Source organism: Dipodomys merriami, unplaced genomic scaffold (assembly GCF_024711535.1).
Source record: "Dipodomys merriami isolate MVZ:Mamm:240054 unplaced genomic scaffold, mDipMer1.0.p SCAF_173, whole genome shotgun sequence".
Lineage (NCBI taxonomy): Eukaryota > Metazoa > Chordata > Mammalia > Rodentia > Heteromyidae > Dipodomys > Dipodomys merriami.
In genome coordinates this window covers 541780-558467 of record NW_027203082.1, presented here as the reverse complement: position 1 = coordinate 558467, position 16688 = coordinate 541780, and the positions used below count along the sequence as shown (strand labels likewise).

The 16688-nt window shown below is 38.2% G+C and overlaps 1 protein-coding gene across 15 annotated transcripts in view; it reads left to right on the top strand.

Annotated features, from left to right (window-relative positions):
* Nucleotides 1–16688, top strand: part of Pex5l (peroxisomal biogenesis factor 5 like) — a 249369-nt gene extending 232681 nt beyond the window's left edge. For all 15 annotated transcript variants that reach the window (XM_070025860.1, XM_070025855.1, XM_070025856.1 and 12 more), the window contains 5 exons: nt 1905–1975; nt 5071–5268; nt 6250–6415; nt 6809–6966; nt 11379–16688. In XM_070025860.1, the coding sequence (XP_069881961.1) occupies nt 1905–1975; nt 5071–5268; nt 6250–6415; nt 6809–6966; nt 11379–11583 (798 nt within the window). In that variant the 3' untranslated portion in view covers nt 11584–16688. The remainder of the gene's footprint in view (nt 1–1904; nt 1976–5070; nt 5269–6249; nt 6416–6808; nt 6967–11378) is intronic.

Below are 16688 nucleotides of genomic sequence, written 5' to 3'. Positions count from 1 at the left end.
CACATACACACACACACACACACACACACACACACACACACACACACACAAACACACACACACTTTTTTTTTTTGGTCGGTCATGGGGCTTGAACTCTGAGCCTGGACATTGTCCCTGAGCTCTCCAGATAAAGGCAACCACTTGAGCCACAGCACCACTTCTCGTTTTCTGGTGGTTTATTGGAGATAAGAGTCTCACAGACTGGGCTGAGAAGGTGGCTCAGTGGTAGAGCGCTTGCCTTGCATGCTCAAGGCCCTGGGTTCAATTCCTCAGCATCACATAAGCAAAAAGAAAAAAGCCGGAAGTGGTGCTGTGGCTCAAGTGGTAAAGCGCTAGCCTTGAGCTGAAGAGCTGAGGGACAGTGCCCAGGCCCAGAGTTCAGGCCCCACGACCAGACCCCCCCCCCCCAAAAAAAAAGAGTCTCACAGACTTTCCTGCCCAGGCTGGCTTTGAATCACAATCCTCAGATCTCAGCCTCATGAGTAGCTAGGATTTACAGGCGTGAGCCACCAGCACCCAGTTAAGTTTGTTTCAGCTCTCTTATATGTAAAATGGAAATCATCATAGTAACTATCTCATTAGGTGTTTGCAAAGATTAAAATAGATCACACTAACAAACAAGTCAGCCTAGTTCCTGCCACATCGATATTTGGGCCTTCATTATTATTCATCATGATTGGTTTATGTACCAAGAATAAGTAAACTTGTCTGTAGTAGTATTCTAAATATCTTGTTCATCAAATTTCTTAAAAAATTGTTTTATCTGTACTGGAGTTTGAACTCAGAGCTCTGTGTTTACTAGGTAAACACTCTACAGCTTGAGCCATGTAGTTTTAAGTAAAGTAAAATTGAACTAAGAATTGGAAGTGTGAACGAAAATATTGTGATTTGTATACATGTATGTGTTTAGCCTTTCCCACTCAAGGCTAGCACTTTACCACTTGAGCCATAGCTCAACTTCTGGCTTTTTAGTGGTTTGTTGAAGATAAAAGAGTCACAAACTTTCCTTCCTGGGCTGGCTTTGAACCATGGTCCTCAGATCTTAGCCTCTTGAGTAGAAGGAATTACAGATGTGAGCTACTAGAGCCCTACTAAAATGTTTTGATTTTTGAAAGATATATGAAATACTGTCATAATTATTGATAAGTACTATGTATTTTATGAACTTTTGTGTATGTGTTACATTATTTGACACAACAAAGGTAGAGGAAAGCAAAGGTAAAGGAAGGTAAAGGAAAAAGTATTTATTTCCATATCAAATTCATAAGTGAAAAAATAAGGCAACTAATGGATTAAATTTTTTAAATAAGGTAATTAATGGGTTGGGAGGCTCAGACTTCCCAGTTATTCCCGACAGAAAATTTCACTAGCATTTATCTCCAAAATAACTAGCAAAAAAGCAGAGCTAGAGACCCAGCTCTGTTGGGTCTAGCTAGAGACTCACTGTAGCTCTGTTGCCCACTATTCTGGAAAGAGTTAACATTTTATGTGTTTATATGATATATTTCATGCTGTATATCTTGAGATTTCTTGCTATAAAATTTAGGGTATTTAGTGACTTTTTGTTGTTGTTATTTTTTCACCCCTTCTCCCTTTGTTCAATTTGACATATCTGCTGATTTTAGGATAACTAATAGCACGATATCTCAAAAATTCTGAGATTTCAATAGTCCTAAGGTAAAGGAAAGAGTAAATACTGTGCAGGTTCGGAAATAATGACAGAGGATCTTGACCAGATGTCACAGGGAGAGTGAATAAAGAAACATGTCAGCCTGGCCTTTCCCATAGCTCTTACTCAGAGTCAGAGTGCTTTGCTAGGGGATCTGACACAGGCTAATAAACCAACTACAGGGGTAATCCTACTTCATCTTGCAATGTTAATGTTTCTTTGTTATTTCTGTAGGCATGGCAATTCCTCGGGATTACCCAGGCAGAGAATGAAAATGAACAAGCAGCCATTGTCGCCCTCCAGAGGTAGATGAAGCTAAATGTAAAATTATGGGAATGGTGGACTTTATCAATGGACTTGCTGTGTTTCCTGTTAGTCCTTTGACTCTTATTAAAAAACAGTGTGCATTAAAAGCAGTCATAAAATAGACTCATTAAATCTCCTTTTAATATTCTATCTTTTTGCAGCATCTAAACATTTTTTGAAAAAATATACTCAAAATTCTGACTGACAATACATTTGGGAGTGGGTATAGGAATAAAACATAAGTGTACAATCACCCACTTATTTCTTAGAGCTCTGGTTAAATTGTGGAAAAACTTTCTACAAAATAGGCTTGTACTTTTCCTGCCCTTTCTCATGAATTCTTTTACCAGAAAGCTTTACTAAGAAAATATACATACAAATAGGCATTCAGGTGGACCCATTGCAACAATGATATGTACAAGACATTATGTCGAAAAACCAATTTACAACTTTGGCGCAGAGGGGGCGTGGAGCGGGGGAAAAGGAGGAGGAGATGGGAAGGGATGGGAAGGGAAAACAAAGGTCCTCCTCTTTACAGTATTTTCACAATAAAAAATTACAACAAAAAAAGAAAATATGCATACACAAATCTATCCCTATATTTCATACAAATATATATATGAATGTAAATACAAAATAATTTCTGCTTGTATGAATAATAGAGCTTTGGAATACTAGACTGCCAGCATACTTTTTTTTTTTTTTTTTGTCAGTCATGGGGCTTGAACTCTGGGCCTGGGCGTTGTCCCTTAGCTCTTCAGCTCAAGGCAAGCGCTCTACCACTTGAGCTACAGCACCACTTCCGGTTTTCTGGTGGTTTTATTGGAGATAGGAGTCTCACGGTCTCTCCTGCCCAGGCTGGCTTTGAACCGCGATCCTCAGATCTCAGCCTCCTGAGTAGCTAGGATTACAGGCGTGAGCCACCAGCGCCCGGCCCAGCATACTTTTTTTATTCTTACATTCATAGTAAGTTTTTTATTGTGAAAATACCACACAGAGGGGTTACAGGTAATGAGTACATTTCTTATCAAGCATTGTTGCCTCCTCCTTTGTTTTTCCCCTTCCATCCCTGCCTTCCCATCTCCAAGACTACACTGCCCTCCACCCCAACCCCAACCCCCACAAAAGTTGTAAAGTTCATTTTATGACATAAATTCCAGTGTTCTTAATCCTTGAAATTTTATTCTTTTATATTCCTATATTCCCACATTTCAAGTTTCCATTGGCACCTCCTTGGCAAAGTGCCTGGGCTTTTGCTCTTCTTTGTCAGCTGTCTCCTACAGACAAGAGAAGTGGGAATTAAGAAAGGCCAGGATCATACAAACATTGTGTGATGGATACATCCTTGATTCCAAATCTGGGTCTCTCTGAGAAGTGATTCTTAACTCTATACACACAGGCATAGTAGATTATTTGAGAGAGAGAGAGAGAGAGAGAGAGAGAGACAGAGACAGAGAGAGACAGAGAGAGACAGAGAGAGACAGAGAGGGGGGGAAGGGAAATCAAAGAAAGGGAGAGAGACAGAGACATAGACATAGAGATGCCCAGGTACACTTAGAACCTATGGTTTAATTAGTTATTACTGAGCAACTTGAGTTTAAAGTGGATTTAAATTTCCCCAGGTGTTGCTAATGCACATTTTTTTCAAATGCTTTATTGTGATTAAGTTATTACATAATTTCCCAAATTTCACAGTATTGTGGGATAGTGATGCTTAGTTAGAGTCACAAACACATTCTAACTTTCATGGGGCAAATTGTCTATTGTGGTCTATAACATTTATGAGTTCTATGAGCTTCGCAATACAGTTATTTCTTCCACATTGTGTGATAGAAGTACATTTGTTTGTTTTGCATAGCATCAGCTGTTCCCTCTTTCCCACTTGTTCCCTCCCTCCCATCACTGCTATTGAGTTGCTTAGTTCATTTTGATCAATGTCCAGTGCAGCTAATGCGTCCCACTGTTGTATGTTTTTCCCTGATTCCCTCTAGTTCTGTCTCGTCCTCCTGGTTTCCCTCCAGTGTGCACATATATACCATGTATGTGATCAGCAGCATGTTTTATTTAGTAGTGATTCGACCAGATGAGTGGAAGTCCTTTGTTTCTTAAGTCTTATTAATTTTGTCATATTACCTTACATTTTGGATTTAACATCCGCTTATCAGGGAGACCATGTGCCGTTTTTCTCTTTGTTCTTGGCTTACCTTGCTCAACACGATTTCTTCTAGGACATTTAAAATTGAGAATTCGGCCAGTGCTAACATGTATCTGGGTAATGGCAAACAACAGTGGCATTCAGTGCCACCTAGGACTTGCTACTCAAAAGTCTTATCCAGATACTACCCCTCTCACCACTCTCTGAGAGCTTGCTAGACTTGCTACCCTTTGGACACCCACCCCAGGCCTACTTACTAGAATGTATAGTTGTATACAGAACTTCTACACTTTGTGTGTGTGCAGGTACCAAGGCTTGAATTCAGGGCCTCACCCTCTCAACTCGCTTGCTTGCTCACATTTCTACCACTTATGCCATGCTGTCAGTCCAGCATTCTGCTGATTAATTGGAGATGGAGTATCTCAGACTTTTCTGCCCAGGCTAGCTTCAAACTGAGACACTCTGGATTTCAAACTGCCAAGTAGCTAAGATTATGAGCATGAACCACCAGCATCTTTCAGAACTTACACACTTTGAAGTTTGGAAAGTGCTAGAGGACAGTATGAAAGCATGAGGAAGAGCAGCCATAGCCTGTCTCTCCAAAACGGCCATATTAGTAGTCTGAACACATAGAAATTTCTCCTTTCTCTGCAAAACACTACAGAGTTATCTCTGAACATCCAAATTTGACTCACATCCAGTTTGGGAGAGAGAACATAATAGAGCAGTGTTAAAATAATGATAACCCTTACATCTCATTAGATTAACTGCTAATAATTTATGTGAAAGCATTAGCCATGCTTCCTGTCATTGTAAAACCCCTGGTTAAGATTACCAGAAATGTCAGTCTTCAGGACAATACTCATTTTCTTTGAAATATAACTTTCAAATACTGGTTAAAAACCAAAGCTGATTGTGTTTGTTTTGCTTTCTTTCAAGGTGCTTAGAATTGCAGCCTAACAATTTAAAAGCTTTGATGGCCTTAGCTGTGAGTTACACGAACACAGGCCATCAGCAAGATGCCTGTGAGGCTCTGAAGAATTGGATCAAGCAAAATCCAAAGTACAAATACCTTGTGAAAAGCAAGAAGGGATCTCCAGGCCTCACTCGGAGGATGTCTAAGTCACCAGTTGACAGGTATCCTTCTAGTATAGCAAGCAGTAAATATTTACATACACAACTAATTGCCTTAAGATTAATTTGTGAACCTCACATCTCACTCCAGGAAGAATAGCACTTAGAAAGATGGATGCTGAGATTTAGGCCTTCTTATTAGTTAGCTTTCAAAAATCACTGTGACAAAAGGCCCTGGTAGTCAGCTTATAAGGAAGAAATTCTTGCCTTGTCTCTCAAGTTTGGAGGTTTCAATAGTCAATTGGTCTGGCTGCTTTGGGGTCTATGGTGAGGAAGCCCATATGATGGGAGCATGTGGTGGGGGAACCTTCCCACCTCATGAAGCAAAGTCAGATAGAAGGGAGCCAGAATTCCAGTGTCCCTTAAGCACATGCTCCCAAGTGACCCAACTTCTTTGACCAGGTTTCACCTCCCAAAGCTTCCACCAACTCCCAACCATAGGTTGGTGACCAAATCTTCAATACATGGGTTTTTGGATGATACCACAGCAGCCATCCTCCAGCCAACCTTGGTAGATCTTATGTATGCATATGATCTATACTCTGGGCACTCACATTTATCTGTGTACCATATTTTATAGCCAAATGTATCTAATTCACCTAAAGGATAGAAAGTACTGGTGCTCTGTGTTTTATAAAATCTAAGGAATGAGTAAGTGGAAGTCCTTTCTTCTAGGAATTTTACTTTCTATCCGCCACAGATCCTAATGCTAAATGCTTTCTCAGCAATACTCTGGACAACTTAGCAGCTACAGCACACACAGGCCAGCAGAACATTCTTTGTAAAGGCCTTGCTTGGTACACTCTGTATCTGTCAGCAGAAATTTTTGGGAAAACCGGTTGTATGTTCTAACACTTAGCAATAACAGCCCCATTATTTGGCTAATATAGTTTGTGGAAATTTAATCAAGTCAAAAGGGTGTTAACATCCAGTCATTTATCTTTAGCCTATTTGAACTATAAATCTTTTTTTTTTCTCTTGTAGCTCTGTTCTAGAAGGAGTGAAAGAATTATATCTGGAAGCTGCCCACCAAAATGGAGATGTGATTGACCCAGACCTGCAGACAGGTCTGGGTGTGCTGTTCCACTTGAGCGGGGAGTTTAACAGAGCAATAGATGCATTTAACGCCGCCTTAACTGTTCGGCCAGAGGTAAAAAAAAAAAAAATGCCTAGCACTGAAAGAAATCATAAGGTTCTCTGTAACCAACGTTTCTGTGGGGCTACATTTCATATATTTTGTCTACATGCTATTTCTTTCCATTGTTTAATTGGTACTGATTGGGACTGATACATCACTGTGGATATTACCTACCACTGAAATATTTAAAATAGAAATATTAATTACATGTCAGCATCAAATACTAACTGCTATTTGATGAAAGAAAGTCATTTTCCATGAAATTTTTTAAATAATTTACTTCACCATGATCTTAGTCAGTGAACACTGGACCATTTTTTAGCCATCTTTCTTCCTCTGCAGAGAAGTAGAGGTTTGTTGTCACCATGGCTGTGGTCATTAGGTTGATGTGATTTTTGCCATCAGGACTATTCCTTATGGAACCGGCTTGGGGCTACCTTGGCAAATGGAGACCGAAGTGAGGAAGCTGTGGAAGCCTACACTAGAGCACTGGAGATCCAGCCAGGCTTCATTCGCTCCAGATACAACCTGGGAATCAGCTGTATCAACCTGGGAGCCTACAGGTAAAGTATGTAACAGGCAAGACCCACCATGCTCAGGACTAACCTCAGAGGCAGAATCACCTCAGAGGTTATCTGCAAGAAAAATATCTCCTTTTATCCACATATTTTCCTTTTGCTAACCCTTTCGCCCCTGAGGCAGAGGAGCTCGTGGGCTCTATCTGTGGAGAACTTCAACCATTCGGGCATCTTGGGAAGAGCAGCCCACTTACTAGAGACTGATTCAGCTGGCTGGGATTAGGACAAGTTGTCTAGGTTCTCAACATCCCTAAGAGCAACTTTCTGTGAACCATGAGCAAGTTAATCTTTTTTATTTTCCATTTAAGAGGAGGAGGTCTCGTAATAAGGGGGTCTCCTTATTAGGAGAGTAGTTTAGGGTACTTGGCAACTAACTTTAGAAGGTCCTCAAAGCAGCATTCAGTGAAGCAAAACCAAGAATTCAAGTTTTCTAAACTGAATATGAATAAAGTTAGAAGAGTAACAATTGAAAAAAATGAATGGGTTTATGGTTAGAAATCATTTTCTCATGACTTGTCATTGTCACTCAGTACTCTATCTTCTCTATCGTTACCCATTAACAAGGTCCTTTATTACTTAGGGCAATGGAAATGTGAAGTTATTTTCTTCCTTCTTTTTCTAGTTTAAAAAAATTCTAAATAAACAAATACTATTGTCATAAACATGACTAAATGTTATTTTTCAACAAAATAAGACCATGTAAGCCTTTTCCTGTTCTCAGAAAGAGCCATAGTTTCATTTACAGACAAGTTTAGGCTCAAGTCACAGTTCTGCAATTTACAAGTTTTATAGTGCTAGGCATAAAACTTGAGCTGTCTCCTTGTGTGCGTGTGTGGAGAGAGAGACAGAGAATATGAATGAACATCTAGCTGGATGACTGGGCAGGTTAGATGTAAATGAGCAGATGCTCAATACCTAATAAGCATTTATTATTATAACTATAGTTGCCATCATCAGTATTCTTGATTACTTGCTTACATCAATAATCTGAGAGCAGCATTTGTTACAAACAAATGCTTTGTATAATTTTCAGCTGTCAAATATTAAAGCCTTAAAAAACAGTTGTTGCATTTTTACTTAAAGGATGTTACAAAGAACATTAGTCATTCAATTACATCATGTTCTCTGTGAAGATTTTTCTAAGATCAAAACCATGAAGAGCTGAGTGATTCCCTGAGCAGCTGGTTTGTTTGATTTTTGTGGACACTCAACTTTGCTCCTACAGATGTGTTCTTCACATCCCTGTGCAAAAGCTCAGACTTGAAGCCAGAGCACTTCTCCACAGATCAGTTCTCTGGCAGAGTCGATTTTTATACTAAGCTCATTCCTAGTTTTATCTGGTTTTTCTTACCTGACTTATAAGCACATTTTTAGGCTTTATATCTATCTATCTATCTAAATATGTATGCATATATAATTCTCTTTTTTTATAACACATATATATATATAATTTGATGACACACCTAAAAGTAAACATATATAACATGTAGATATTAAATTCAATGAAAAGAAGCTTTTTTAAAGCTTCTGGATTGGATTTTGCTCATTACAACTGCTTTATATAGAAAATAGTACTTGTGGAGCCAATCAAATATATTGTTTGGCGGGGGAGGAAGAGGAGGGCAGGGATGGTAAGGGGAAACAAAGGAGGAGACAACAATGCTTAATAAGAAATGTACTCACTATCTTGCCCATGTAATTGTAACCCCTCTGTATGGTATTTTCACAATAATTTTTTAAAAAAGAAATGTACTCAGTACCATGCTCATGTAATTGTAACCCCTCTGTACGGTATTTTCACAATTTAAAAAACCTTATTAAGAGGGGAAAAAAGAAATTTCAGCACCACATTGGAAAAAAACATATTGTTGGCATTCACAGACATAAAATTCATTGGGATAATAATTTGCCCAAGACTGTGACAAAAATGGCATTGGAAACTGCTGAAGTATGAAGTTTAAATCTTTAAGTCTCACAAGAACAGGTCAATTTGAGGTTGCCAGAATACCTGTTAAATTTCAATTTCAGAAAAATAGCAAATAATTTGAATAGTAAGTATTTCCCAAGTAGTAAATGCTATTGTTCATCTGAAATTAAGTTTTAACTGTGTCCTGGATCTTTGCTAAATCTAATCCTGATCAATAATTGGCACATCTCAACTAAGCTTTATACATCTTTAAATATACCAAATGTGGGAAGTCTTGAGAAATGGTAGTTTGTTCCTAATGCAGGGGGGTGGGGGAAGAGGAAGTCAAGTGGAAATCAATTAGTGCTAAGAAGTTTCACATAAACAGAAAGTATCACATAAACAAAACATAACACTCAGTAAGAATAAGGCTCAGAAGAAAACCAGAAGCAGGTACAAATATTTGCACATGCATGAAAGATACATCCCTCAAGAACTGCAAGTGTCTATGTATATAGCTATAATAACTGTTATAGCTATATAACAGTTATTTGTCATCTCACATTTTCCACAAAGAATCAAAGCTAAGTCCTGGTCTGGTGCTGTACACAGTGGAAATAAAGAAAGGAGATTGTTGGTGTGAAACTTGAGTATACTTTAGAATGTTATATTTTGTTAACAGGAGCTCCAGAGTAGAACTTAGACTAATGAAACTTAACCTTATAAAAAAAATGAGGAAGTTAATCCCTTTGGTCATAATGCCTTTAGTATTAGTATAAAAGTGACTACGAAGTAAATGTTTTTTAAATGAATGGACTTTTCATTAAACATGACAGCATGCACAAACAAGTTAAAGTTATATGTGCAGTACTTTTGAAAACTTGGAGATTTAACAAGGATTTATTTTAGTTTAACAAGGTTAAAGTAGGGAGAAATAGAAAAGGAGAAACATATCTTGCTCCTCTTGAAGAAAATGGGAATTAAAGACTGAAAACTTTTTATATAAATATATATATACAATATTCTGAATCCTCAAAAGGACAGTTAAGGAACAATATTAGACTATCTTACTAAAAAATCCTTTAGCAGCTTGACAAATTTAATAACTCATTCTTCTCTTTCTCTCCAAATACCTCTGACTCAAGACTGCTCAAGACTGAGAGCATCTAAAGAAGGGGAATTCTAAGGTCTTCTTCCCCAGAGTTCTCACAGGTCTAGGAGTATGAAGGCAAACTCAGAGAGACATTGCTGTTCAAGCTACCACCCCGTGAGGAGGGCCAGAAGAGACTGTACTGTGGAGTCCCTTTGCCCATACATTAATAAATCATTCTACTCTTACTTGAGTGATCAGGAACCCAGAACAAGGGTGACTAGGAAACCCATGCTAATTCTTTGCCCAAGATTACAAACAACATGATTTTCTCCAGCTGCATTTTCTGTCCAAGCTGATCTAACAATATGCACAGCATATGCCTAGTTCATGTGTGTTGGAATTGGAAATCCAGCCTCACTGGGGATTTTTCTTGGATGCTTAGTAACTACCTTACTGGATTAAATGAGATCAAGTATGTAAAAAGCTTTTGAGAAAAGTACAGCAGATACAAATGAAGGTGGAATGATTATTCTTGCAGTAATCCATTTTTTAAGTGTACAATACAAGATTAGAGAGATGCAGAACTGCTGGGGAGGCTCACGCCACACAGGGATATATGGTGTCCAGGAGCAGTAATGCACTAGAACTGCTTTGGCATCTAACTCATCTGTGTTCTCAGGAGTCCTTTATTCTGATAGCAGTTATTGAGAATGTCAAAAGGCTTTTGTTTATGTGGCTTATATCCATCAACATTTATAGTATTAGATTGAGAACATTTTTTTAAATTTGATAGAAAACTCATTGTATTTTACTATAAATAATATATTTTATAAGACAATAGCTGTTTTCCAAAACTATGTTTAGAGAGAACAATGACATTATTTCATATATTTTGAAAATGTCTTGCTCACAAGCCTTGAAAATAAGAAGTTTGTATAAGACTAAATAATTGAGACTCAAGCCCATATATTCTGAAAATAAAGGCAAGCTCCACCTCGACCTCCATCTCATATTTCTAGCAGGAAAAATTACACTACTTTATTTTGAGTGGAGCAAATTCTGTCTCTTAAGATCTACTTATATAAATCCCATCTGCAAATGGATTAAGCCTTTGCCATCATTCCTAGAGTAGGGGAAAATCAAAGCATGAATGAGTCAGTCAGCAATGATTGTTCTTACTCCTTTCCATGCGCCATTCCTAAAATAGTTGGCTTCCTTTCTGTTTTAACACAAAAGAATAACAAGAAAATCAGGAAGTTGTTTTTCTGATCATGTAACCCAAAATAGAGGTAATTCAGGATTTTGTACTGAAAGAACTTAATATATTCGTTTAAGCTTGCTACCTCTGAAATTATTTGCATTTTAAGATTTTTCAGATTTCTTTTTCTCCCCTCTTAGAGAAGCGGTCAGCAACTTTCTCACTGCCCTCAGTTTGCAAAGAAAGAGCAGGAATCAACAGCAAGTTCCTCATCCTGCAATCTCTGGTAACATCTGGGCTGCCCTCAGAATTGCCCTGTCTCTGATGGACCAACCAGAACTCTTCCAAGCAGCCAACCTCGGTGACCTGGATGTTCTTCTAAGAGCTTTCAACTTGGATCCTTGAAGGAAAAACAAAAAAAGTAAACATAAAGAATAATAATCCCTCGCCTGTGTTATTGTACTGACAAGTGAAAAAATATTTTATTATGAATTTCAAAAAAGATATATCAGATATTCAAAAGGCCATGATCATATAACCCAAGGGAATTAGTTCCCACTGACAATGCCCAATCTCTGTTCAGATCCAGAAGCCCAAAATGCTGTAAGCAGAGCCCAGGTCAGATACAAAAGAAGAATTGAAAGACTGAAGATAAACCAAGATAAAGTATGAGTACTCTTCAGGAGTTGCAAGTGTATTGTAAAACATGTTCTTTGGCTGTCTTGTTTCCATCTGCCCCTGAGGGCAAATCTGAGGAAGTTGTTCAAGGGACTCATGAAGAAAGCCCTGCCTGAGTTGAGGGAATTCAGACTATTTCTAACCTGTCCCCTGAAATTCCCTCTTTCGCAAGACTGAACATAGTTTGGGCCATTGGTGCATGCACATATATTAACTCAACTAAAGACACACATTGCTTATCCCTGCTCCAGTTTTCACTTTTATTGTAGCCCTTTGTTTCCAGAGAGGGAGCTTTGCTGGCAAAAGCAGTTTTGCACTAGAAATTTTTGCTGTTCCCAATCAAAACTTTTCTGGGAATGTATATATGCACTTTAATATCTTACTTATGCCTTGCTGGAGGTTTGTTTTGTTGCTCCAATTTTTAACTTGGGTGTGAAAGGTTTGGGAACTGAGTATTGTTAAATGGACCAAATAAAATGTTATGGAAAATACTTTTTCATAGTATAGGACTTTGAAGGAGTGTTTTCCTTAAAGCAGACATGACATAGAGTGTGAATATGTCAAACACATATTACTGACATGCATTTTGAAACTGTATGAACATCAATAAGAGACAATATACTGTCTCTTCATGCATTCTCTGCAGGGAAAAAAACCTCGATAAGACCTTGCTTTCTACTGAGTTCGCATTAACTTTGCTTAACTGTCATATTTTGCTGGCTTTCTAACTGCCCTGCACAACAATATTCCTTTTAAACTGTTACTATTTGAAATTACATTTCTTGAGTGATAAGTACATTTTTCCTTAAAATGATGTGTTTCCTCAGTTCCATACTAACCTGAACTGTTCACCTTCTTGCACTGTAAGCAATAGATCAATATTTTGTCACTAGATGTTAATGGATGTCTGTGGTTTACTATGAAAAATGCATGCCCCTGTGGCACTTATTTTAAACAGCAAGTATCAGGAATTTTCTATTGGAAGGCATTTTATGTGATTGGTAAATTTCCACTTAGTGTTTTAGAGTATTTTGTGTGTGTTTGGAGCTTGGTAATTATATTGAAAGGTACATTTTTTAAAAGTATTAGAACAAGCATTTGCAAAATGCTAACCAAAATATCATTTTCCCCAGGTCCAGTTCTAGGAAGTTGACCTATTCTTTCTCTCCTTTCATCTTCCACAATCTTCTCCCAACTTTTATATAGTCTTTGATTATGAAAATTCTGTCTATAAATATAAAAATTGAAGTCAGCCAGGGACTGGTGGCTCATGCTTATTGGGGAAGCTGAGATCAGAGGATTGCAGTTCAAGGCTAGCTAGGCAGGAAAGTCCATGAGAACCATCAAAAAGCTGGAAGTGGAACTAGGGCTCAAGTATTAGGACAACAGCCTTGAATTAAAAAAACAAACAAACAAAGGAACAATGTCCAGGCCCTGAATTCAAGCCCCAATACTGGCACCAAAGAAAGGAGACGGGTGTCAAGGCCTGGGGAATTGACTAGTGAGAGAGAAATGTGCACACATGCTGAGAGATTAGACTACTAATCTCTGTGTGGATTGAAGTCCAGTAGTATTACCTTAAACCCATGGGTTGTGAAGGATCCTTAAATTAAGACTGCATGCAAGTCCTTAAGGCTTATCGATACTATAGCCTACTAGCTTACAAAGACTAGGTGAAAGCAACATCATGGTCATAGGCTTTGTTGTTCACCAGTGAAGCCTCGACAGAGTAAAGTAATGGCCCCAACTGGACAGCAGGCATTAAGGCATTCACCCCTGAGCCTAAGTGACAACCCACTGTTGAATCATGTTTCTCTAAGTCTGTGCAGACAACTAAAATGCCACAATAGTTTCAAAATGGCACTCTGTAGAATGTTAGGAATTAGAAATAGTCTGGGAAGAATTCTGGGTACCAGTCTCTAGCTCATGACAACTGCCTGCTTAAATATTCTCACCTCCTGTTCCCCCTCCACCCCTCTCCCACCCCCTGCTGTATATTTGCAGACTAGGCAGTTGACTTGAATCCATCAGAGGCCATTAAGAACCTCTGAACAAAGGATTCTCCATGAACCTTTTCTGTCTGTGATGGTCTTCTAGAGGCAACTGAATTTGCAATGATAAAGGTATGCAGCATTCTCTATCCAGCTGTAACTACATACTAGAGATCAATCACAGTTCAAACCCCTAAAATAATAAGAAGTGCAGCAGTTTGGTTTATTTGTTTATTTTATTTTACTATTGGAATCCAAAGTAATTTCAAACTTCAGGAAGTTGTTTCAGGGGAGATATACCCAGTATGTCTGCTAGTGTCCATCAGCACTAAAATTTTTTAGTCTATTGTCTGTCAAAACATCCAGAAGTAATGCTTAAAATTTTTGCATTATTTAATAATGCCTTTACAAAATCAAGTAAAATGATCACTTAAAAATGAATGAAACTTCATAGAAAGAATATCACCACAAATCAAACAGAAAAACAAGAATGTTCTTTATTCACTATATAATACGCATTTTAATATGTACACGGTTTGGAACGCAGACCTGTTTTGGGCATCTCATTTTCATGGCAAGAAATTGTCATTTAAATTGCTCTTTCTAGTCAGAAAATTGTCTTGGGTCCCCTTTGGAGACCCTCTGGGAAAGCTTTGAGCATGTCAGTGAGAAACAACAGGCCAAGAGCTCTTGAAGGGCAGGACTCATTTGCGATATGAGCCCTCAGTTACACTAAGGTACTTTCAGGCACTGACAGTACATTCCATGGAGGAAAGCTCAGAAAGAGCCAGTGATGTTTGCTGAGCTTCAAAATATGTAACTATATCTGGTAAGTCATATCTATGTGCCACTCCTAATCTGTGAGGAAGACTGGGTTAATTTCAGTGACCCTGCATTCCCTCTGTATTCTTCAAACATCATCAGAAAACTTTAATAGAAAACTAGGAAGTATGTTTTTTCAGCCAACATAGATTCCACTAGAATGGCAAATGTGTAATACAGATCTGGGTAGGACATAGTTATGTTCAGAGTGTCAGATCATATTCTTTCATAATAGGGCAATTATTAGGTTGGTCATTGGGCCTATGTCTAAATTCTTATACAGATGAATCTTTCTTGCCACACAAACAAGATTGGGACAATAGTACTAGTCTTATTTAAGGCTCTTAAACTCTTTCCCCAGTAAATTGTCCAAGAGTTCCTGAGGCATATAGAGGAAGCAAGACAGTCATTTTGTGTGCCTTCCTCATTCACCCCTGGATCATTTCCAGAAGACTAGAGTGAACTTCAAGGTAGTTGTTGTACTGGAATTGATGTGGTTGTTTAAAGACCCCTTGAAATACTTCTAGAAACATCCTGGAAACAGGGTATTCAGTAGGTTTATTCATTCATGTGCCATCTGTTTAAGCCCTCACAGTTTAGAGATTATTACATAGACACAAACCTGATTTCACCTTTGAAAAGAGTTTAAAATTCATTCTCCATTCAGACTGTCCTACAATCTCCCTCTCATCTCAATGTTTGTAGAACTGGTTGAAATTAAGCTGTTTTGAATGAAGAAGTAGATACATATATATTTTTAAAGTATTCATAGATGAGCTCTGACAAAGTTTGTAAAAAGGCATTTTTTTAAAAAAAAGCAAAACATGTAACCTCAGGTACAAAAATATTGCATGCATAAGTACTTACAAATCATCCTACTCAAATAATAACCAAAGCATGCAAGGTAACTTTACTGAATGTAAACTCACACAGTGCATGATCCAGTCTCATAGATTAGATTTTTTTTCCTTGCTTCTGAACAGGAATTGTCATGAACGTTTTGTTTTAGTTTTATCTGTTTGCTTTAATTGTCCTGCCCTTGAGATTCTCATGCTTTCAGACTGAACTTGACAGCTGGGATCGTTCAGCACTGTAGCCAGTGCTGAACTAATTTCTGAGGAACCCAGGTACGGAAGTCCATGTGCAGTTTTTTTTTTTTTTTTTTGATTGGTCGTGGGGCTTGAACTCCTGGCTTGGGCACTGTCCCTCAGCTGTTCAGCTCAAGGTGAGCGCTCTACCGCTTGAGCCACAGTGCCACTTCCAGTTTTCTAGTGGAGATAAGAGTCTCACAGAATTTCCTGCTGGGGCTGGCTTTGAACTGTGATCTTCAGATCTCAGCCTCCTGTGTAGCTAGGATTACAGTCGTGAGCCACAGGTTCCTGGCTCCATGTGCTTTTCTTTCACAGAAGCTGAGGCACAATGGAACCAAATCTGAAACAAATCCATGTGTCTGAATGCTACTAAACTAAATTATGTTCTTACCTTAGCACAAAAAAAATTAGACTCTAAATTCTTGATGATGTATTTCAAAAGAAATGTAAGTCTAAGAATTAATTAGCAAAATTTATTTTAAATACGGAAGGTAGATTAATGTCAGACATATGAAAATCATGATAAGGAAAAATTTAAATGGGGCCTGTTATGGAGATGACAGAATGTGGCACAGAGTTGAGGGCAGGGCATAATTCATGGCATTCAGACAGCCATCTTTGTAGTCATTTGGGTTAGTACCCTTTGAGAAACTGGATTTGGATAATAGGTGTAAAAATAGTGAAATCAGGGCATGTAAGGTAATTTCATGGTCACTAAGATTCAGCTCTGAAGTCTTCTGTTGCCTTGTTCTATGACCCTTATATTATGAGAAGACTGGAAATGGAGAGATCTCAATAAGGTAGTGGGGGGGGTCTTATATAATAACAGCTTTATTACCCCCTTGTTACAGTCTTATATTCTCACATACAAACACACAATCTCAAAGAACTGAATCCCACTCCCCCCTCCCCTCACATACAAACACAA